The sequence below is a fragment of the Balaenoptera borealis genome (assembly GCF_965194805.1).
Source record: "Balaenoptera borealis genome assembly, chromosome: 2".
Lineage (NCBI taxonomy): Eukaryota > Metazoa > Chordata > Mammalia > Artiodactyla > Balaenopteridae > Balaenoptera > Balaenoptera borealis.
In genome coordinates this window covers 49,308,609-49,332,266 of record NC_138867.1, presented here as the reverse complement: position 1 = coordinate 49,332,266, position 23,658 = coordinate 49,308,609, and the positions used below count along the sequence as shown (strand labels likewise).

Genomic DNA, 23,658 nt, shown 5'->3' with positions numbered 1-23,658 from the left:
TGTGGCACGTGGACTCAGTAGTTGTGGCTCGCGGGCTCTAGAGCGCAGGCTCAGTAGTTGTGACGCACAGGCTTAGTTGCTCTGCGGCATGTGGGATCCTCCCGGACCAGGGCTGGAACCTGTGTCCCCTGCATTGGCAGGTGGATTCTTAACCACTGCGCCACCAGGGAAGCCCCGATCAGTTGTCTTTTATTTTATTAAGTACATTCTTCAGAAAGAAGAGAGCACTTTACAAGCCTCAGGTTCATTAGCTCTAATACAAGTCAACCAACCAGTGTCTGTGCAGTTTCACAGACTGTGGAGAAGGTGAGAAGTGGAAGCATGAGTGCTGGCCCCGCTCATCAGATGTCTGTGGCAGGGCCAGGGGAAGAGACCCTGTACCAAATGGCTCAGTTGGGTTTTTTTGTAGCAATGCTAGTGATTATTATTTTAAGGCTGTCCTAATACTAATAACCTATATTGATATGTCAGTGGAACTTCCTTGCCTTAAAACATTTTGAAAATTGAAACATGTAAAATGATACTTATATTGGACATCGGACATACAGAGTTTAACTTCTTTTTTTTTTTTAAGGTATCTGGTGAACTGGTTTCATAAATGCATTTGATGACTCATACTTTTGCTTTTTATGTTTTTTTCTTCTCTTTCTAAAATTCTTAGGATAATTGATTTGTTTGTTAGTGTGTTTCTTTGGAACAAACTATCAAATTTCTTCTTTTCCCTAAAACTTATACAAGTGCATCTTGTCTTTAGAGAAATTTATAGTTATGGTTTATATAATCACGTGCTGTAACATTGCTTCTAAGGAAAAATTATCTTTTAAATGTTCTGATACATAAGCAGGTGATTTGTGATTAGCAGGTATGTTTCATATTACTTGGGCAAGTATCATTCTTATGATACCAAGTGTGTATATAATCCCTTGAGTTATATGCAATTGAATAAAACATCTTTTTATTTTCCTTTTTCTGCAGAAGAACTTCCTCACTGGGTACTGTCAGCTATGAAGTGTTTGGCAAATTGTAAGTACTAAGTACCTGCCATTTTTATGAAATTAACAGAAATTAGTGCCCTAAATTAGAAAATTTTTTTGCTCAATGCCCTGAACATTGATTTGAGACCTTTGAGACTGGCAGTTAATTGTTTGGGGATTACTGTGCTTTTAATGATAAATTTGTGACTTAGTGAAAGGGCTGAGTTACAGAGCATTTTTAAAGGAGTTTTGTGCTTCCATTTTCTTGTGGATATAATCACACTACAGATAAGGTCCATACTGCTGCTTCTGAATGCTTCATCACAGGAAAGAATAATTAGTAATATTGAATGCAATATTGTAATAGATAAATGCCTGTTAACAGTTTATAGGTTTTTATTCCTAAAACCTAAATTTTTATTCCTAACACATGTATTCCTAAGTATGCCTTATATTTACCTCATCAGTTTACTCAGCAGGTCCTGTTTCCCACTGGTTTTTTATAGGGCGTTGGTTTAAGTTGGAGAGAGATGTTTTAGAAAACTAATCTAATTGGTATGCAGCATGGTTTGGAAGGAGAAGAACATGCATGCAGAGAAACAGAAAAGGCCATTTCAGCAATTTGGCTGTAAAACGAGGGGGCCTGGACCAGGGCGGTCCCTCTGAAGTTTTTCATAGGCATATGAAATCTCCTTCACTGGATATCATAGGCACTGTGAAGAAATGAGTTATTATGGTATCTCATTAACACTACTATTTTTCTGGGATTTTCAGAAGGCTTAACCCAAAGAAGGGATTCTAATGGTTAATGGCTTAACCCAAACAAGTGATTTTAATGAGAAGAATTCTAGTTATTTTAGCTGACTAATAATGGTGATATTTGTTCTGTAGGGTCTTTTGAGTCTCAAAGATCACCTCAGAGAGGTGGTTTCTTTCTTCCCTTTTGGGTAAGACTAGCATGTACAGAGATACGTGTATAAATTCTTGAATTAGTAGGCTCTGAATTATTAATTTCACTGAAGTTAGTTTTGTTTGATTATAGAATGAAACTAAAATAACTGTTCAGCTCACTGTGGGTGATCTCAGTGGTAATATGTAGAAAATGATTATATACTATCATCCTAAATATAAATAGCAGTGTTAGTTTATGAGAAGCCCAAAGTTCTCTGTGTTTAACTATTAAGATTTTCATAGGTTTTTGGTTCATGTTTTGGAACCCCTCTGAGATGTAGAGTCCTTTGGTTTTTAGTTTGGGGGAGTGCTTTTTATTCTTGCTCAGTCATTTGAAGTAAATTAATCTAAATTATATCTTTGGCCGGAATGACAAAATAGAAGGTATAAATGGGTTAAATGACCCATTTATGAATTTTTGGAAAACCAAGGATTTTGGAAGTTGATCAACTGGAAATGAACAGAGGAAGCCAGTCTAACAAGTCTAGGCTATAATACGTTGTAAAGTGTATATTAAGGTGTGGTTATGATGTTGAATTCTCAGTGGTGATCAAAATGTAATGAAGAGTATAATTTTCCCTCAAGCAAGATTTATACATAATGCCACAAAACTTCTGCAGAAAGGTTAGAATAACTGGAATTATCAGTGGAGAGGAAAGATGTGAGGATCGACTTAGTAATGTTCTCCACATTAACGTTACGTTAGGTGGAAATTCTTGGGAACAGGGACACCTCTCACACGTATCAAGTGCAGTGCTTTACAGATGGTTGGCACATCCATAAACATGCTTGTTTACATGTCAAAGAAAAAAAGGTGGCCGAAGGGCGAGGTCAGCCTTTTGAATAGTTGTATAAAATTATTAATTTTTCCAAATTCTCATTGGCCTCCCCAAATTTACTTTGAGTCTTCTCAAAGTCCTGGTCTGTTCCTTATCCTTCTTATCCTTAACGAGTCTAGGTTCCCATTATAGTCCTCTAATAGGGAACAGAAAGGATAGGCTGATTATATGAGATTTTGAAGGCCCTGTGCCTCTTTTTCTGTAGGTTTACTGCTCATCTCTTCCCTTTGGGCCCGTCTGCATTTATTGCAGACCATCGGCCTGGGTGCTTTCATTGTTGGCCAGCCTCATGGTGGGCCACAGAATGAGGGACTGATGCTAAATAAATACAAAACCAGGTTAACTGTTTTTCTTCCTTGTGCACGTAGATTGCAAGAATTCAATAAAAAGTGGATGTAAACAGTTCTTTTCCAAAGTCTTTCAGGAATAACATTTATAAAAACTAGATTAAAAAATATTCTGAAATTCAACATGATAGAGAAACAAAAGATCTTAGAACTCTGGCCTCCTCTCATAGGGCTTGCCACGCACTGGCATTTTTAGGGAAACCTTTTTTTGGTTTGTTTTTGCATATTTTTATCAAGCATGATGAAGTGTTCACAAGGGGGTACAACCGCTTAGAATGAACTGCATATTATCCCGGGAGGGAGTAATTCAAGGCAATGTGTATTGCTTGCTGAGACATATCCCACTATTTCAAGTGACTAAGCTTGGGATATTATAGAGGAGGAAGCAAGTAAAAATGGCTATGTTTGCTGCTAGGTTAACGAGGTACCACACATATAGATATTTAATAATTTTCATCATTTTAGTCAATTTTAGAACACTAAAAGGTAAGAGAATTTTAAAGGAGACCAACAAAAAGCTGTTTCCACAATGTTCCAATGGCCTTGAAATGTGAAGGCCCACAATACTTAACTGTTCTTTTTTGTTTGATACTTTCTCTTTAGTTACAGTGATGCTGTAGGAAGAATTTCCTTTCAATTTTTACTGGCTTCTCCGGCTGTCCTGAGAGTAGAGATCCATTCTGGTACAGTTGTTAGTCTTGTGTTCTGCTGGCCCAGAACTGGCCAATCCATTTGCGTCCCTTTCTTCCACACTGTGATGGAAATAGACAAGGCTGGCCAAGCAGCTCCTCGTGAACCACTTACCATTTCCCTCAGGCATGGGCAGATCCAGTTCTTCTCTCCACTTGGCGATGTAAATCTTGCCATCTGTGTACCGATTGTTGGGGGCGTTTGCTGCCAGCTCTGTAGAGAGCTAAGAGTTTCTTGTTCCTCTTTGGTCCCTGATACAAGGGGATCTCTGCCTCACTTGTTCCAGGCTTCTTGGTTCCTAGGTTGTTCCAGGTTTCTTAGAGTTACTTTGCAATATGACTCTGCTTGATAAACTATCTTTTTTATTTTTAAACTTGTTTTTAGCAGAAACATCAGTTTGTTTCTGCTTTGGTGTTATTTTCTATTATAATTTTGTTTAATAAAAATTCATTCAATGCCACTAATCACTCAAAAGCATTGCTGGGGAAATAAAACCTAGACTCTTAGATCAAAGAATTCAATAGGAATTTAGAGGTCATTTTATCCAGTCTCCCATAGTCTTTGTTTGAGCAGCTTTAAAATTTTTAAAAAAAAATTTTTTATAAACTATCTTTTGATGGTTGGTGATCAAATGCAGAGTTTTGTAATCAGAATGAATTTAAGACACAATGTAAAATCTCCTTTTCAGAATATCTTTAGGAAAAAGAGTATACATTCTTTTTTTTTTTTTAACATCTTTATTGGAGTATAATTGCTTTACAATGGTGTGTTAGTTTCTGCTTTATAACAAAGTGAATCAGTTATACATATACATATGTTCCCATATCTCTTCCCTCTTGCATCTCCCTCCCTCCCACCCTCCCTATCCCACCCCTCTAGGTGGTCACAAAGCACCAAGCTGATCTCGCTGTGCTATGCGGCTGCTTCCCACTAGCTATCTATTTTACGTTTGGTAGTGTATATATGTCCATGCCACTCTCTCACTTTGTCACATCTTACCCTTCCCCCTCCCCATATCCTCAAGTCCATTCTCTAGTAGGTCTGTGTCTTTATTCCCATCTTGCCACTAGGTTCTTCATGACCTTTTTTTTTTTCCCTTAGATTCCATATATATGTGTTAGCATACTGTATTTGTTTTTCTCTTTCTGACTTACTTCACTCTGTATGACAGACTCTAACTCCATCCACCACACTACAAATAACTCCATTTCGTTTCTTTTTATGCCTGAGTAATATTCCATTGTATATATGTGCCACATCTTCTTTATGCATTCATCCGATGATGGACATTTAGGTTGCTTCCATGTCCTAGCTATTGTAAATAGAGTTGCAATGAACATTTTGGTACATGACTCTTTTTGAATTATGGTTTTCTCAGGGTATATGCCCAGTAGTGGGATTGCTGGGTCGTATGGTAGTTCTATTTTTAGTTTTTTAAGGAACCTCCATACTGTTCTCCATGGTGGCTGTATCAATTTACATTCCCACAAACAGTGCAAGAGTGTTCCCTTTTCTCCACACCCTCTCCAGCATTTATTGTTTGTAGATTTGTTGATGATGGCCACTCTGACTGGTGTGAGACGATATCTCATTGTAGTTTTGATTTGCATTTCTCTAATGATTAATGATGTTGAGCATTCTTTCATGTGTTTATTGGCAATCTGTATATCTTCTTTGGAGAAATGTCTATTTAGGTCTTCTGCCCATTTTTGGATTGGGTTGTTTGTTTTTTTGTTATTGAACTGCATGAGCTGCTTGTAAATCTTGGAGATTAATCCTTTGTCAGTTGCTTCATTTGCAAATATTTTCTCCCATTCTGAGGGTTGTCGTTTGGTCTTGTTTATGGTTTCCTTTGCTGTGCAAAAGCTTTTAAGTTTCATTAGGTCCCATTTGTTTATTTTTGTTTTTATTTCCATTTCTCTAGGAGCTGGGTCAAAAAGGATCTTGCTGTGATTTATGTCATAGAGTGTTCTGCCTATGTTTTCCTCTAAGAGTTTGATAGTGTCTGGTCTTACATTTAGGTCTTTAATCCATTTTGAGTTTATTTTAGTGTATGGTGTTAGGAAGTGTTCTAATTTCATTCTTTTACATGTAGCTGTCCAGTTTTCCCAGCACCACTTATTGAAGAGTCTCTCTTTTCTCCACTGTATATGCTTGCCTCCTTTATCAAAGATAAGGTGACCATATGTGCGTGGGTTTATCTCTGGGCTTTCTATCCTGTTCCATTGATCTATGTTTCTGTTTTTGTGCCAGTACCATACTGTCTTGATTACTGTAGCTTTGTAGTATAGCCTGAAGTCCGGGAGCCTGATTCCTCCAGCTCCATTTTTCGTTCTCAAGATTGCTTTGGGTAGTCAGGGTCTTTTGTGTTTCCATACAAATTGTGAAATTTTTTGTTCTAGTTCTGTGAAAAATGCCAGTGGTAGTTTGATAGGGATTGCATTGAATGTGTAGATCGCTTTGGGTAGTAGAGTCATTTTCACAATGTTGATTCTTCCAATCCAAGAACATGGTATATCTCTCCATCTATTTGTATCATCTTTAATTTCTTTCATCAGTGTCTTATAATTTTCTGCATACAGGTCCTTTGTCTCCTTAGGTAGGTTTATTCCTAGATATTTTATTCTTTTTGTTGCAATGGTAAATGGGAGTGTTTTCTTAATTTCACTTTCAGATTTTTCATCATTAGTGTATAGGAATGCAAGAGATTTCTGTGCATTAATTTTGTATCCTGCTACTTTACCAAATTCATTGATTAGCTCTAGTGGTTTTCTGGTGGCATCTTTAGGATTCTCTACGTATAGTATCATGTCATCTGCAAACAGTGACAGCTTTACTTCTTTTCCAATTTGGATTCCTTTTATTTCTTTTTCTTCTCTGATTGCTGTGGCTAAAACTTCCAAAACTATGTTCAACAATAGTGGTGAGAGTGGGCAATCTTGTCTTGTTCCTGATCTTAGTGGAAATGGTTTCAGTTTTTCACCATTGAGGACAATGTTGGCTGTGGGTTTGTCATATATGGCCTTCATTATGTTGAGGAAAGTTCCCTCTATGCCTACTTTCTGCAGGGCTTTTATCATAAATGGGTGTTGAATTTTGTCGAAAGCTTTCTCTGCATCTATTGAGATGATCATATGGTTTTTCTCCTTCAGTTTGTTAATGTGGTGTATCACGTTGATTGATTTGCATATATTGAAGAATCCTTGCATTCCTGGAATAAACCCCACTTGATCATGGTGTATGATCGTTTTAATGTGCTGTTGGATTCTGTTTGCTAGTATTTTGTTGAGGATTTTTGCATCTATGTTCATCAGTGATATTGGCTTGTAGTTTTCTTTGTTTGTGACATCTTTGTCTGGTTTTGGTATCAGGGTGATGGTGGCCTCGTAGAATGAGTTTGGGAGTGTTCCTCCCTCTGCAATATTTCAGTCTGTATGTGTCCCTAGGTCTGAAATGGGTCTCTTGTAGACAGCATATATACGGGTCTTGTTTTTGTATCCATTCAGCCAGTCTGTGTCTTTTGGTGGGAGCATTTAATTCATTTACATTTAAGGTAATTATCGATATGTATGTTCATATTCCCATTTTCTTAAATGTTTTGGGTTTGTTATTGTAGGTGTTTTTATTCTCTTGTGTTTCTTTCCTAGAGAAGTTTCTTTAGCGTTTGTTGTAAAGCTGGTTTGGTGGTGCTGAACTCTCTCAGCTTTTGCTTGTCTGTAAAGGTTTTAATTTCTCCATCAAATCTGAATGAGATCCTTGCTGGGTAGAGTAATCTTGGTTGTAGGTTTTTCTCCTTCATCACTTTAAATATGTTCTGCCACTCCCTTCTGGCTTGCAGAGTTTCTGCTGAAAGATCAGCTGTTAACCTTATGGGGATTCCCTCGTGTGTTATTTGTTGTTTTTCCCTTGCTGCTTTTAATATGTTTTCTTTATATTTAATTTTTGACAGTTTGATTAATATGTGTCTTGGCGTGTTTCTCCTTGGTTTTATCCTAGGAGTCTCCTTGGACTCTCTGTGCTTCCTGGACTTTTTTAACTATTTCCTTTCCCATATTAGGGAAGTTTTCAACTATAATCTCTTCAAATATTTTCTCAGTCCCTTTCTTTTTCTCTTCTTCTTCTGGGATCCCTATAATTCGAATGTTGGTGTGTTTAATGTTGTCCCAGAGGTCTCTGAGACTGTCCTCAGTTCTTTTCATTCTTTTTTCTTTATTCTGCTCTGCAGTAGTTATTTCCAGTATTTTATCTTCCAGGTCACTTATCCGTTCTTCTGCCTCAGTTATTCTGCTATTGATCCCTTCTAGAGTATTTTTAATTTCATTTATTGTGTTTTTCATCATTGCTTGGTTCCTCTTTAGTTCTTCTAGGTCCTTGTTAAATGTTTCTTGCATTTTGTCTATTCTATTTCCAAGATTTTGGATCATCCTTACTATCATTACTCTGAATTCTTTTTCAGGTAGACTGCCTATTTCCTCTTCATTTGTTAGGTCTGGTGTGTTTTGACCCTGCTTGTTCATCTGCTGTGTGTTTTTCTGTCTTCTCATTTTGCGTAACTTACTGTGTTTGGGGTCTCCTTTTCGCAGGCTGCAGGTTCGTAGTTCCTGTTGTTTTTGGTGTCTGTCCCCAGTGGCTAAGGTTGGTTCAGTGGGTTGTGTAGGCTTCCTGGTGGAGGGGACTAGTGCCTGTGTTCTGGTGGATGACGCTGGATCTTGTCTTTCTGGTGGGCAGGTCCACGTCTGGTGGTGTGTTTCGGGGTGTCTCTGGCCTTATTATGATTTTAGGCAGCCTCTGCTAATGGATGGGGCTGTGTTCCTGTCTTGCTAGTTGTTTGGCATAGGGTGTCCAGCACTATAGCTTGCTGGTCGTTGAGTGAAGCTGGGTCTTGGTGTTGAGATGGAGATCTCTGGGAGATTTTCGTCTTTTGGTATTACGTGGAGCTGGGAGGTCTCTTGTGGACCAGTGTCCTGAAGTTGGCTCTCCCACCTCAGAGACACAGCCCTGATGCCTGGCTGGAGCACCAAGAGCCTTTCATCCACACGGCTCTTTCGCCAGGACTGAGCACCGTCAGACCAGAGGGAGAAAGACGCCAAGGCTTAGAGGTATATATTGTCTTCTGCACCAAGCTGAGCTCTTTTGCAGTCAGGGATCAGGAGGGAGCCTCCTAGGCCCAGTACTGACAGCCCACCTTTAAGATGATGCCACAGACCGTACTGTGTTGTGATAATTGCTCTACATGTCTCTTCTTTCCCACCAGGTTCACAGCACCTGCTAGTGTTGGAGGGTCTCCTGCAGAGGTAGGGGTGGGGGGCTGTGGCTTACCTTGGGGACAAGGACACTGGCAGCAGAAGTTCTGGGAAGTACTCCTTGGCGTGAGCCCTCCCAGAGTCTGTCCATACATTCTTATTAGTCTAAAATAGTTTAGAAGCAGCAATTATTTCACTCAACTCTGATTCTTGAATTTTATAATATAGCAATGATGAAATAATAAAAAGCTTTAAAAATTGCTTTATAGCTTATCTATTACATATATGAGGTAATTACTATGTTGGTTAACTGTGTCAAGACTAGGAAAATATCTGGACTTCCCTGGCGGTCCAGTGGTTAGGACTGTGTGCTTCCACTGCAGGGAGCGTGGGTTCCATCCCTGGTCGGGGAACTAAGATCCCATATTCCGCGTGGCGAAAAAAGACTAGGAGAAATATTGACTATTTCAAAGAGAATTATCACTGTTTACATTTAATAAAAATGTCTTTCAGAACATCATAAAAGAAAAAGTCGGTTTCTTTGAAAATGGAAGTAAGCCAGTGACTTTCCTCATTGTTTTATAATAGATTTCAATTTAGATATAAAGTATATTTATATAAGCAGAATGTATAATATCAGTTTTCTCCTTGAAAACTTTTCTGATCTTAAGTATCTGTACACACCACACCTATGCACAGAGACTAATACTTAGAGATGATTGCCCCATTAATGTTTCTCTTTCTTTCTCTTTCCCTTTTTTAACAGGGCCTAATTGTTCGGATTTGAAGCAGCCTATGTATTTAGGATTTGAAAAAGATGTCTTTAAAACTATAGCTGATTACTATGGTCACCTGAAAGAGCCTTTGCTTACGTTTCACCTTTTTGACGCCTTTGTCAATGTATTAGGTAAGTTGGAATATAATGAGCATATATCTTCACTACTGATATGGAATCATTTCATTTTTCACTATCTTGAGACTTCCATAGCTTTTTTGAAATAAAAACAGATGGGATGCTTGCCTAGTTGGAGTCCTGCTCTATAAAGGAGGAAAAGAAAATAGTTAAGCTCTGTTATGAAACCTAAACAAGGACCACTAGTTTTTATTCCTTAGGGAGGAGTAATATGTTCTATGTCATTTCTGTACAAAGAAGTATGACTTTATTGGTAGAGAAGAATGTAAATTTGACATTTACTCATGAGTAAATCTACTACTCTGGATATGACTTCATGAATAGTCAAGTGTGAGAGAGATATTTTCAAATAGAAATCTTATTTCTTTTTATAGAAGTAACAGGTTTTTGTAGGACTATTTGTTATCTGTGACATGTAAAATATAGTAATTACTGTTCTCTAAAACTTGTTGCTACTTCTCACATAGATTTATATTTCAGAATTTACACTGTCAAAGAAACATGGTAAAAAGGAAAAAGAAATCAATATTATTGGTATAGGTTTTTCTGATATTGTTCCTTTCTTCTTGGAAATCAGATTTTTCTGTTGATGTTGTGATTGTTCAATAAATATTATTGTTTTCTTGTCCAAAAGTTTGCTTTAGTGACCAAATCACTGTGTGGGTATCATACTCTGTTATGTAGATTTGTAGGAATTAGCATCCTCTTGGTTTTGAGTGTTGTGGGCTTAGCAGTCTTCGCCTTCCCATTCCTCCTTCCCCGTCTCTTCCCTTTCTACTATCTTATTTTCTTGTCGGAAAGTAGGGACGCAGCCATAGTATCCTAACAAAATAAAGTATCAGCAATATGTGAATAATGTACCTGATCTCTTAGCACAATACTTCAATTTTAAGATTTCATAGGATTTCTGATAATAAGAAGCAAAATGGAACAATTATAAATCATGTACATAAGAGTGAGTTTGTTCTCAGAGAGACCAATATTGAGAACAGATGAAGGGATTAGACCTAGTACTGTGTTTTGAGACCACTGGGTCTTCTTGGTATTTTGTTTTCCACCAGGGAGAATTGGGGGCTTATGTCCTTGTGAATATCATGCCTAATGATGACTACTTGCTGTTATTTAAGATGCATAAAGACTAATTGAGTAGATTCTCATTATAGCCACTTAATGCCATTATGTTACTGGTAAAAGACAAATTCTAAAGACAGGATTAAAAAGCACTTAGATTTTCTTCTCATTTTCCATTTTCATAATGTTTTACGGTAGAATTTAGAAACAAAAGAACTTGGAACTTAAAAAAAAACGAATTCCAATTTTTAAAAAATTTTAATTTTTTATTGGAGTATAGTTGATTAACAATGTTGTGTTAGTTTCAGGTGAACAGCAAAGTGATTCAGTTATACATGTATCTATTCTTTTTCCCATTTAGGTTATTACAGAGTACAGAGCAGAGTTCCCTGTGCCGTACAGTAGATCCTTGTTGGTTATCTATTTTAAATATAGCAGTGTGTGCATGTCAATCCCAAACTCCCTATCTATCCCTCCCTCCCAACCTTCCCCTCTGGTAACCATAAGTTCATTCTCTAAGTCTGTGAGTCTGTTTCTGTTTTGTAATAAGTTCATTTGTATCAATTTTTTTAGATTCCACATATAAGCGATATCATATGTTATTTGTCTTTCTCTGTCTGACTTACTTCACTTAGTATGATAATCTCCAGGTCCATCCATGTTGCTGCAAATGACATTATTTCATTTATTTTGATGGCTGAGTAATATTCTTTTGTACATATGTACCACTTCTTTATCCATTCATCTGTTGGTGGACATTTAGGTTGCTTCCATGTCTTGGCTGTTGTAAACAGCGCTGCAGGAACATTGGGGTGCAGGTATCCCTTTGATCTATGTTTTGTTCTGGATATATGCCCAGGAGTGGAATTGTTGAATCGTGAGGTAGGTCTATTTTTACTTTCTTAAGGAATCTCCATACTGTTCTCCACAGTGGCTGTATCAATTTACATTCCCACCAACAGTGTAGGAGGGTTCCCTTTTCTCCACACCCTCTCCAGCATTTATTGTTTGTAGATTTTTTGATGATGGCCATTCTGACTGGTGTGAGGTGATATCTCATTGTAGTTTTGATTTACATTTCTCTAATAATTAGTGATGTTGATTATCTGTTCGTATGCCTCTTGGCCACCTGTATCTTCTTTGGAGAAATGTCTATTTAGGTCTTCTGCCCATTTTTTGATTGTGTGTGTTTTTTTTTTTTTTTTTTTATATTGAGCCACATGAGCTGTTTGTAAATTTTGGAGATTAATTGCTTGTTGGTAGTATCATTTGCAAATATTTTCTGTCATTCTGTGGGTTGTCTTTTCATCTTGTTTATGGTTTCCTTTGCTGTGCAAAAGCTTTTAAGTTTAATTAGGTCCCATTTGTTTTTGTTTTTATTTCCATTACTCTAGGAGATGGATCAAAAAAGATCTTTCTGTGATTTATGTCAAAGAGTGTTCTGCCTATGTTTTCCTCTAAGAGTTTAATAGTATCTGGCCTTACATTTAGGTCTTTAATTCATTTTGAGTTTATTTTTGTGTTTGGTGTTAAAGAATGTTCTAATTTCATTTCTTTACATGTAGCTGTCCAGTTTTCCCAGTACCACTTATTGAAGAAACTGTCTTTTCTCCAGTGTATAGTCTTGCCTCCTTTGTCATAGATTAATTAACCATAGGTACGTGGGTTTACTTCTTGGCTTTCTATCCTGTTTCATTGATCTATATTTCTGTTTTTCTGCCAGTACCATACTGTCTTGATTACTGTAGCTTTGTAGTATAGTTTGAAGTCAGGGAGCCTGATTCCTCCAGCTCCGTTTTCCGTTCTCAAGATTGCTTTGGCTATTGGTGGTCTTTTGTGTTTCCATACAAATTGTGAAAGTTTTTGTTCTAGTTCTGTGAAAAATGCCACTTGTAATTAGATAGGGATTGCCCTGAATCTGTAGATTACCTTGGGTAGTATAGTCATTTTGACAATATTGGTTCTTCCAATCCAGGAACATGGTATATCTTTCCATCTGTTTGTGTCATCTTCGATTTCTTTCATCAGTGTCTTACAGTTCCCAGAGTACAGGTCTTTTGTCTCCTTAGGTAGGTTTATTCCTAGGTATTTTCATCTTTTTGATGTGATGGTAAATGGGATTGTTTCTTTAATTTCTCTTTCTGATCATTCATAGTTAGTGTATAGAAATGCAGCAGATTTCTGTGCATTAATTTTGTATCCTGCAACTTTACCCAATTCATTGATTAGCTCTAGTAGTTTTCTGGTGGCATTTTTAGGATTCTCTATGTATAGTATCATGTCATCTGCAAACAGTGACAGTTTTACTTCTTCTTTTCCAATTTGGATTCCTTTTATTTCTTTTTCCTCCCTGATTGCTGTGGCTAGGACTTCCAAAACTATCTTGAATAATGGTGAGAGTGGACATCCTTGTCTAGTTCCTGATCTTAGAGGAAATGATTTCAGTTTTTCACCATTGAGAATGATGTTTGCTGTGGGTTTGTCATATATGGCCTTTATTATGTTGAGGTAGGTTCCCTCTATGCCTGCTTTCTGGAGAGTTTTTTTTTTTTTTTAATCATAAATGGGTGTTGAATTTTGTCAAAAACTTTTTCTGCATCTATTGAGATGATCATATGGTTTTTATTCTTCAATTTGTTGATGTGGTGTATAACACTGATTGATTTGCAGATATTGAAAAATCTTTACATCCCTGGGATAAATCCAACTTGATCATAGTGTATGATCATTGTAATGCAGTGTTGGATTTGGTTTGCTAGTATTTTGCTGAGGATTTTTGCATCTATATTAATCAATGATATTGGCCTGTGATTTTCCTTTTGTGTGGTATCTTTGTCTGGTTTTGGTATCAGGGTGAGGGTGGCCTCATAGAATGATTTTGAGGGTGTTCCTTCCTCAGCAATGTTTTGGAATAGTTCAGAAGGGTAGGTGTTAACTCTTCTCTAAATGTTCGATGGAATTTGCCTGTGAAGCCAACTGGTCCTGGACTTTTGTTTGTTGGGAGTTTTTTTTTTTTAACATCTTTATTGGAGTATAATTGCTTTACAATGGTGTGTTAGTTTCTGCTTTATAACAAAGTGAATCAGCTATACATATACATACATCCCCATATCTCCTCCCTCTTGCTTCTCTCTCCCACCTTCCCTATCCCACCCTTCTAGGTGGACACAAAGCACCGAGCTGACCTCTCTGTGCTATGCGGCTGCTTCTCACTAGCTATCTGTTTTACATTTGGTAGTGTATATTATGTCCATGCCACTCTGTCTCTTTGTCCCAGCTTACCCTTCCCCCTCCCTGTGTCCTCAAGTCCATTCTCTATGTCTGCATCTTTATTCCTGTCCTGCTGTTGAGAGTTTTTTTTATCACAGTTTCAGTTTCAGTACTTGTGATAGGTCTGTTCATATTTTCTGTTTCTTCCTGGCTCACTCTTGGGAGATTGTACCTTTCTAAGAATTTGTCCATTTCTTCTTGGTTGTCCTTTTTATTGGCATATAGTTGCTTGTAGTAGTCTCTTATGATCCTTTGTATTTCTGTGGTGTCAATTGTAACTTCTTTTTCATTTCTCATTTTATTGATTTGAGCCCTCTCCCTCTTTTTCTTAATCTGTCTGGCTAAAGGTTTGTTAATTTTATCTTTACAAAGAACCAGCTTTTGGTTTCATTGATCTTTTCTATTTTCTTCATTTGTATTTCATTTATTTCTGCTCTGATCTTTATGATTTCTTTCCTTCTACTAACTGTGGGTTTTGTTTGTTCTTTCTCTAGTTGCTTTAAGGTGCATGGTTAGGTTGTTTATTTGTGATTTTTCTTGTTTCCTGATGTAAGATTGTATTGCTCTGAACTTCCCCCTTAGAACTGCTTTTGCTGTATCCCATAGGTTTTGGATTTTCGTGTTTTCATTTTTATATGTCTCTAGGTATTTTTTGATTTCCCCTTTTGATTTCTTCAGTGATGCATTGGTTGTTTAGTAGCATATTGTTTAGCCTCCATGTGTTTGTGTTTTTCACCTTTTTTTGTGTGTGTGTGGTTGATTTCTGATCTCGTAGTGTTGTGGTTGGAAAAGTTGCTTGATATGATTTCAATTTTCTTAAATTTACTGAGGCTTGCTTTGTGGCCCAGCATGTGATCAAGCCTGGAGAATGTTCCATGTGCACTTGAGAAGAATGTGTATTCTGCTGCTTTTGGATGGAATGCTTTATAAATATCAATTAAGTCCTTCTGGTCTAATGTGTCATTTAAGGCCTGTGTTTCCTTATTGATTTTCTATCTGGATGATCTGATAGAAATGGATGGACCATCTGGATGGTCCATTGATGAAAGTTTGGTGTTAAAGTCCCCCACTATTATTGTGTTACTGTTGATTTCTCCTTTTATCACGGTTAGTATTTGCCTTATATATTGAGGTGCTCCTATGTTGGGTGCATATATATTTACAATTGTTATACCTTCTTCTTGGATTGATTCCTTGATCATTATGTAGTGTCCTTCTTTGTCTGTTATTACAGTCTGATATGAGCATTGCTACTCCAGCTTTCTTTTGATTTCCATTTGCATGGAATACCTTTTTCCATCCCCTCACTTTCAGTGTGTATGTCTCTAGATCTGAAGTGGTTCTCCTGTAGACATGATATATACGGGTCTTGCTTTTATATCCATTCAGCCAGTCTATGTCTTTTGGTTGGAGCATTTAATCCATTTACATTTAAGGTAATTATTTATATGCATGTTCTTACTGCCATTTTGTTAATTGTTTTGGATTTGTTTTTGTAGGTGTTTTTTCTTCCCTTCCTCTTTTATTCTCTTGTGATTTGATAACTAACTTTAGTGTTGTGTTTGGATTCCTTTTTCTTTCTCATGTGTATCTATTGTAGATTTTCAGTTTGTTGTTATCATGAGGTTTTGATATAGCAGTCTATATATAAACAAGATTGTTTTAAGTTGCTGGTCTTTTAATTTCAAGTGCATTTCCAATATCCTGCATTTGTGTTCTCTTCTTCTCGCAGTTGCTGGTTTTGATATCATATTTGTGTGCAGATGATTTCCAACCTTTACTGTATGTTTGCCTTTACCAGTGAGCTTTTCCGTTTGTTATTTTCTTGTTTCTAGTTGTGGCCTTTTCTTTTCCACTTAGAGAAGTTCCTTTAACATTTGTTGCAAAGCTGGTCTAGTGCTGCTGAATTCTCTTAGCTTTTGCTTGTCTGTAAAGCTTTTGATTTCTCTGTGGAATCTGAATGAGAGCCTTTCTGGGTAGAGTCAGTTGGAAGCTTAGTGGAAGCTGACTGAAGAAATTCTCATTTGAGCACTGGCTTCTAGGAAATCAAATGGAAGGTGTTTAAAAATGTATGAGTTCCAATTTGCATCAGTTACATTTGTGATGTCACTGGTCTGTTCTACCCCCAATTGTTCATTTTGATCCCATCTAGGAATTAAAGCTGGTTGTTTCCAAATTGATGTTAGAGTCAGCCATCAGCTAAAATATTTTCAGCAGAGGCTTTGAGGTGGAAAAGGATGGATAGAATGGAGAATTTATTATTCTTAGGTATCAGCAAGAATAGACTAATGTGTATAGATGGTGACATATATTAACCTTCCCTGATCAGTCCTTCTCAAGTGAATATATTTCAGACACCCTGCATTGAAAACCATAGTTTTTAGAACTTTACATAGTGAAAGAAGAAAGTCTTCTAGGTTATGGAGGACCATAATTTGTTTATATGAATAACAAAGATTATCTAATATAGCAATCCTGTTAGAATCTGTGGGAAAGTGTATCATATCTAGGTCTATGCAAACTAGATACATAGGTCGAATCCCAGGAGGAATTAGTCATTCCTTAAACCTTTTGACTTACTTTGATTGGAATAGGATCCCCTTAGATAAAATGCTTTAAAGTAGGTAATCAGTCTGCTTTGTTGTAGAAGCTAATTCTGCAGCAATTTCAATGGAAATCATTTTTAGTTTAGTTAATGAATTTCTTTTGAGGGTTATTCCTTTGCTTCTTGCATGAAATAATTCTGGCTTTATGCCATAACTGTGACCCTGAGAACAGTCATTGATAGGTGAAGCAGGATATCGAAGTGTTCTTAAAGAAAAAAATGAAAAAAAAAAAAAAGACATTTTTGGAGGTTTAAGACTTACCCTTTATTTATACTATACTTCGTCTCAGCAGTCTGACCTAACAACATAACTGTGACTAGTAATAAATCTTCATTTCCAAAATGGCAGTTCCTTATATTAAGATCAGAGTTCGGCTGACTCTTGAATAGGGTGAGTGAGATAGTATAGCAACCTTTACACACACTTCATATGCACCCTAGAATCCACTGAGCTGTGTAGCTTGCAATAAGTTGGCATACTGAGGAAAAGAGAAGGCAGAAAGGAAGCACAAAGGGGCATGGGAGCAGGGAATAGTGTTTTGGAAAATTGGCTGGCTTGTGTGTTATATGATGTTAATATCTGAGATCCTAGACTGGTGATCTATGGGCCAAATCTGGCTCATGAATACATCTGGTTTAACTTGTGTGTTTTAAAAAGAAAATTTAATTAATTGCCAAACTTTAAGAAATTGGAAATTCACATAAGAGTTTATATTTTTGGTTTCTGCTCCTATAGGCAAGTGAGTTCGTGGCTCCTGGTTTATGTGCTAATAGGCTGGAAGGCTGACACAATAGGTCTTTGCTGTTTGCTTTCTCGTAGATATAAAGTTTAGAAAATGACATTGAAATTCACTAGACTGGTTATACATTGAATCATGTAACTCAAAGGCTGAGATCTCCTCCTATGTTTTTTAACCTAGAAATATCCATAAGATTAGGTTTTCCATTCTTTGGTTCTTTTGTACAGTGATTTCTAGGAGATCCTCTGGAGCTGTGTGCCATCTTGCTTTGTAACCTCTTTGCCCTCATGCGCTTCAGGTTATCTCAGGGTCCTTATCCCATGGTAATCCTTACGGGAAAACAATTCCTTTTTTCAGAGAGTGCCTACTTGGTGCACTTGACCAGACAGAGAGCTCTTGCCCATGTTAGTCTGAAGTTCTTGCTGGTGGTGCTCTCTGCTCTCAGGTCCCAGGGCTTATGGCCCAAGCTTTTGAAGTTGCAGATGGGCCAAGGTAAAGATACTGAATAACCTCCAAATGTAATGACTATTGTTATGTCAAGATTATTGGAATAAAGTGAGTTAGGTAGTTCTTAAAGATGGAAATTTAGGCAAATGCCTAGGTATTCACTGGCTGTAACTAAAAACATAAATTATTTATAAGTAGACTAGTAATCACTAGGATAATTGACAAAACTTGGGAAAAAAATTAAGACCTTTCTCATACTATTCAGCAGGATTAATTCCAGCCGTATTAGAGAATTAAATTTTAAAAATACAAATCTAAAATAGTTGATACTTCTCTGATGTTGGGGTGGGTGAAGGACTTTCTAAGCATAAAAGCGAAAGTACTCATAAAAATGCTATAGCAGTTTGGGACTCTTCGTGTAGGAAAGGGCATCACTTGTGTGTGCGTGGATCTGTATCTACCTTTAAGCAATTCACGAAGTCAACTTGTTTGCTTTTCCTCAAAAGCCTCCAGAGAAGTAGTCCCGCTTACTGTGTCTCTCTGTAGGCAGGGAGTTCTTGCTAATTGATATGTAGTTTGAATTCTTTCCGCTTAGTATAAACCGTTTCCTTTTTATACCTTTTCTCAGTGAAAATGAAACTGTGGCATATTTTTTTATTTCTTTGGTTGTTTGAAAACTACAATGAACACTTCTCGAGTCTCTTACCCTCTGTCTGAACAGACGTAGTCCATTGACTTTCTGGGAACTCCAAGCCTTCTCAAAAGTCTTCCAATTTCACTTCTGTTTTGAAGCTCCCATAAGGAATAGCTTATTGTTAACATTGTATATGTTAGTGGAATGATCAAGTCTACTTTGCAAAAATGAAAATTTGTGTTTCCAATGATTTGAAAATAGAAATCTAATGTCACCTTTGGAGAACGGGAAGGAGGGTGCCAAAAGTAGGTGTCACATAAAGCACTGAAGAATTCTGAACCTGTCACATGGTCATTATGGCCAAAGTGTCACCTAACTTCTAAAACACAGAACATTACAAATTCCCATTGATTTTTATTTTATTACTTTCATAAGGAACAGTTGGGTTTCTTTGAGATTTAATTATTTATTCACTTATCCTTCCTTAATTCAGCTAAATAATGAAATGTTTCCCTGATTGAAAAAAGTCTCATGGATGAATTGCTTAAGTAATTTCGTGGATAGTTTATTATCTTTTCACTATTATGTTCTTTTTTCACCAGTGGAAACATCACCAAGCTCAGGTAACTTGGTGGTTTGTTGACCTAGTTTTACCCATTCTGATAAATCACTCTGCCTTTCTGGGCCTGTTTTCACATTGTTAAATGGCAGTAATGCCTGTCATACTCATAGATATGAAAACATGAAACTTAAAGTGATGGGTAACACTTCCTACTAAGTATCTATTTTGTTTTGTTTCGTTTTGAAAACTACAAAAAATCGGAACAATGTGTAAGTTGAGCTAGGATGATCATATGCTGCTATCTAGCCATTTCTTCTCTCAAAAGATAGGAAGATTTTTTAATGTAAAACTATTTGTGATAGATCTTTACAATCTATAATTAGGATAAGCACTATTATATCATTCTGAAATGCAAGAAACAAGTTACTTCTGAGGCTACAGAAGGCCCTTGTCATTTTCTTAAAAGAAGGAGGATTCAGTATTTTTGTGATGATGTTGAGATTGTAGAAATGGTGAAAGATGAAAAAGTTACTCTTTTAGCTTTTGTTTAGCAAAATGAAATGAATCCAAAGAATAAAAGTTAAAACACTGAAACGCTTTTGTTATAAAATAAGGATAGAATACTAATGTCCTTCAGAAGTTCTTAAAACAGAACCTTAAACAAAACCAAGAAGCTCTTTAAAATCAGTGAGGAATCTGCAAGTACTTGTTGAACATGTCTTGAGTTCAGCTGTAGACTGTCCTGGATATTTGAAAGCTAAATTCTCTTGCAGTCATTTTTTTTTTTACTGAATCCTGTAGTGTGCTTTTGTCAGTAAGCTTTTAATGAAGGGGAAGAAAAAGATTAGGTAATGGTTAGCAATGAGAAAGAGTTAGGAAATAGAAACGGAGAGCTCAAATTAAACTGTTTTTTGAGAATTTAAGTATTCCTACGTGTAATTTAACTGAGGGAAGCAATATATAGCACTCCAAGATTCAAAGGCAGAAAGAACTAAAAACGAGTCCTGCTCTGACATTTGAACAGATTGAAAAATAACAACATCCTTGGAACAGGATGCCAAGAGGGACTTAGGTATTACAGATATATCAGATCTTCTCTTTGATCACATCATACCACTTCATGGATCACCCATATGCTGAGAATTTTCAATTCTTATCTTCATCTCAGATCTATCTCCTAAACTCAAGACTAGAATATCTGTTTGACTTCTGCCTGTGTATTCCTGGATGTTTGTTATACGAGAGCCTTGGTTCAAACTTAGTAGTCCCTAAGCCATTGTTTCAGAAACTACTACATGTTGGATGTGAATTCTATGTAGTAGAACAGCATTAAAAAACAAACAAACCCATAGAATAGTGTACAAAATATCAGAGTGCATTGTATATAATAAGAGTAGGTATTTTTATAAACTTTTTTGTTTTAAATGCCTATGTATTTATATTATTGTGATATGAAATATGTTTCTTAATTTTAGTTGTAAAAAATTTTTGGAAAAAAAAAGAGTACTCTAAATTTCATCTCTACCTTCCTACATAGTAAGATGATTGTGAGGATTTAATGAATGTGAAGGTTTTTCAGAAAGTATACTATTATTCAAATATTGCTAGTAACAATAGGCAATTGTAAAAGATGCTTACATTACATGATTTATCCTTTATGAATAATTAAAAATCACATGATTTGTCCTTTACATTTAGATAAAAATACCTTTTACCTATGGCTCATTCTATAGAGTTATATTCAGTTTTTCATCTCTAATTGTTGTGGAATTAACATTTTTTTTTCATTGTTTACTTTTTTTTCACACACACACACTGTATTTTATTTTTACAAGAGATAAATAGACTGACACCAAGCATTGTAAATGGATGACCACAACAAAAGCAACAATGATTGCAATTACCAAACACAAAACACACTCATGCTATGTCATAATATTGACGTTCAGTCCAGTAATCCTCCACTGTAACAGCTCCTTTACTTTGCAGTGAAAATTGATTTGTATATTCTTTGCCTCTGAGCCCTTGTGGGATTTTTTTTTTTTTAATTCAAACAGAAAGTCACAAAAATTATAATCATCCTCATCAGTTCACTCAGTCCCATGTAATTAATTTTTTTTTTTTCATCTTGATCTTTTGTTAGCACTTTTATGAGTTCATCAGTTTTTCATTAGAGTTCTGAAAATGCTTATTCATTCAGTTCAGCAGTACAGTTACCAGAAACCTGTACTTGTCAGAGTCTTTTCTATGAATTCCTTGAAGATGAACCCCTTTTATAGGAACATATTTGCAAAAGCATCAGAGTATACCCAGAACTGTCTGTAAATGACAAAAGACTTAAAAGTGACCACAGTTAAAGATTTGATGAAAGTTCATAATAGTGCAATTGACAAGGAAATTTAGTTATTTGTGAGATATACATTTTAAAGTAATAACTAGAATTATGACTTATAACATTATACCAGAACATATAAGATTTTTAGAAATTTCATGTAATGTCTGAAACATTTATATTAACATACTTCCATACAAATAACCCAATGAAAGTTTAGTATTAGTTGTTTTGTTTGTTTGTTTTTTTATACTGCAGGTTCTTATTAGGCATCAATTTTATACACATCAGTGTATACATGTCAATCCCAATCGCCCAATTCAGCACACCACCATCCCCACCCCACCGCGGTTTTCCCCCCTTGGTGTCCATATGTCTGTTCTCTACATCTGTGTCTCAACTTCTGCCCTGCAAACTGGCTCATCTGTAGGAATTTAACATTTTAAAGTGATTAGAGAGTTTCTTCAGGGATAAACTACATTCTGTTTTTACTTTGTGGGAGGGAAACTGGCAGTAATTTTCATTTTGAAACCTGGCTTTCATTTTGAATTCTCAAGAAAATGGTTTTGTGTGCCCTTGTTGGTGTAAAGGAGCTAGTTTCAAATTTGAGAAATTCTCTGTTCTTTTTACTCTCTAATCCTTGCCTCAAGTTGAGGAACGCAGAATGACATTTTATTTGATTATCTGCTTATTGAATATTTGTGCGTACTCTTTGAACCAACATTTCTACTTCTATGAATTTATCCTTAGGAAGTAATTGGCCTCTTGGTAATTCAGCATGGTATTTAGGGTGCATGGCCTAGACTGTGTGGACTCAAATCCCCTTCTACCACTGACCAGCTATGTGATTTGGGCAAATGATATAATCTCTTGAAGCCTCACTTTTCTTTATCTGTAAATGGAAATTATAATAGTATCTATCTCATAGGGATTGTTGTAAAGATTCAGTGAGATACTGTTAGTGTTTAGAACACTATTAGATACATAATGAAATGCTTAATAAATGTTAGCTATTTTCATAATCATTATAAATTAGGTTTATCATTATAAATATTAGCTGCTATCCTTAGTTTTAATTTTTAAAGCAGGAAAAATAGCTCCAAAACCACTATCAAACTTTTAAAATTCTTTTCTGCTGTAGTGGAAGATCTTCTATTCAAGTTCTAAAATATTTTGTGAAATTCACGTGCTTTTACAAGTAATAGAACAATTTGCTCCCTTCAAGATTAATAGCATGCAGATCTCTACTTTCTGCAAACATAGCTTGTATTTTACTTTTAATCTGTTTTTCTGGTTTTATTTGGTATGTACAATGATGTGATAAACTGGAGCACAGCTAAGTATCCTTATGACCCAATTTCCCCTGCTGTCTGTAGCATCTGTGTTCCTAATACCAAGGGAGTTATAGGATTGTGACTTTTTACATTACTGCCTCTTTAAACATTCAAAAATATTAAAAAGGAATAATTTATATTCACCTGCCAATTTTCTAAACTTTCTACCAATTAATATTTTTGTGATTTCAAATTGTAGCCTTGGTGTGGTTGAAAAATTCTATTAGTTTATGTCTGTTTTACACCCTAGGTTCAATCTCTTTTAAAATAAATACGTATTTACTTGATAGCCACTAGAGCTTTTTTTGGATCCCTGGAGATTTTGCCAAAAGATTACTTAAGACATAATACAATGATGATAGGTGGCTGATGGATGAACGTTTTAAATATAATCCAAGATTAAAATGGTTTTTATCTAGGACACATATAGTATCCAAGAAAAGTTTGCCTATGAGTGTGTTAATATGTATATAGAGTATGGTAGCATGGTATTAAGTAGAGAGTGTAATCTTTTAATTGATAATTAATAATTGCTGACCATTCACTTTTTAAAATTTAATTTAATTAATTAATTTATTTATTATTAACTTTTTTGGCTGTGTTGGGTCTTTGTTGCTGTGCAAGGGCTTTCTCTAGTTGTGGCGAGCATTGAGGTGTGCAGGCTTCTCATTGCGGTGGCTTCTCTTGTTGCAGAGCTTGGGCTCTA

At 36.1% G+C, this 23,658-nt stretch overlaps 1 protein-coding gene across 2 annotated transcripts in view; it reads left to right on the top strand.

Moving 5' to 3' along the window:
* DEPDC1B (DEP domain containing 1B) overlaps nt 1-23,658 on the top strand; it is a 278,101-nt gene that overhangs the window by 53,990 nt on the left and 200,453 nt on the right. For both annotated transcript variants that reach the window (XM_082382374.1, XM_082382375.1), the window contains exons 6-7: nt 976-1,023; nt 9,811-9,951. In XM_082382374.1, the coding sequence (XP_082238500.1) occupies nt 976-1,023; nt 9,811-9,951 (189 nt within the window). The remainder of the gene's footprint in view (nt 1-975; nt 1,024-9,810; nt 9,952-23,658) is intronic.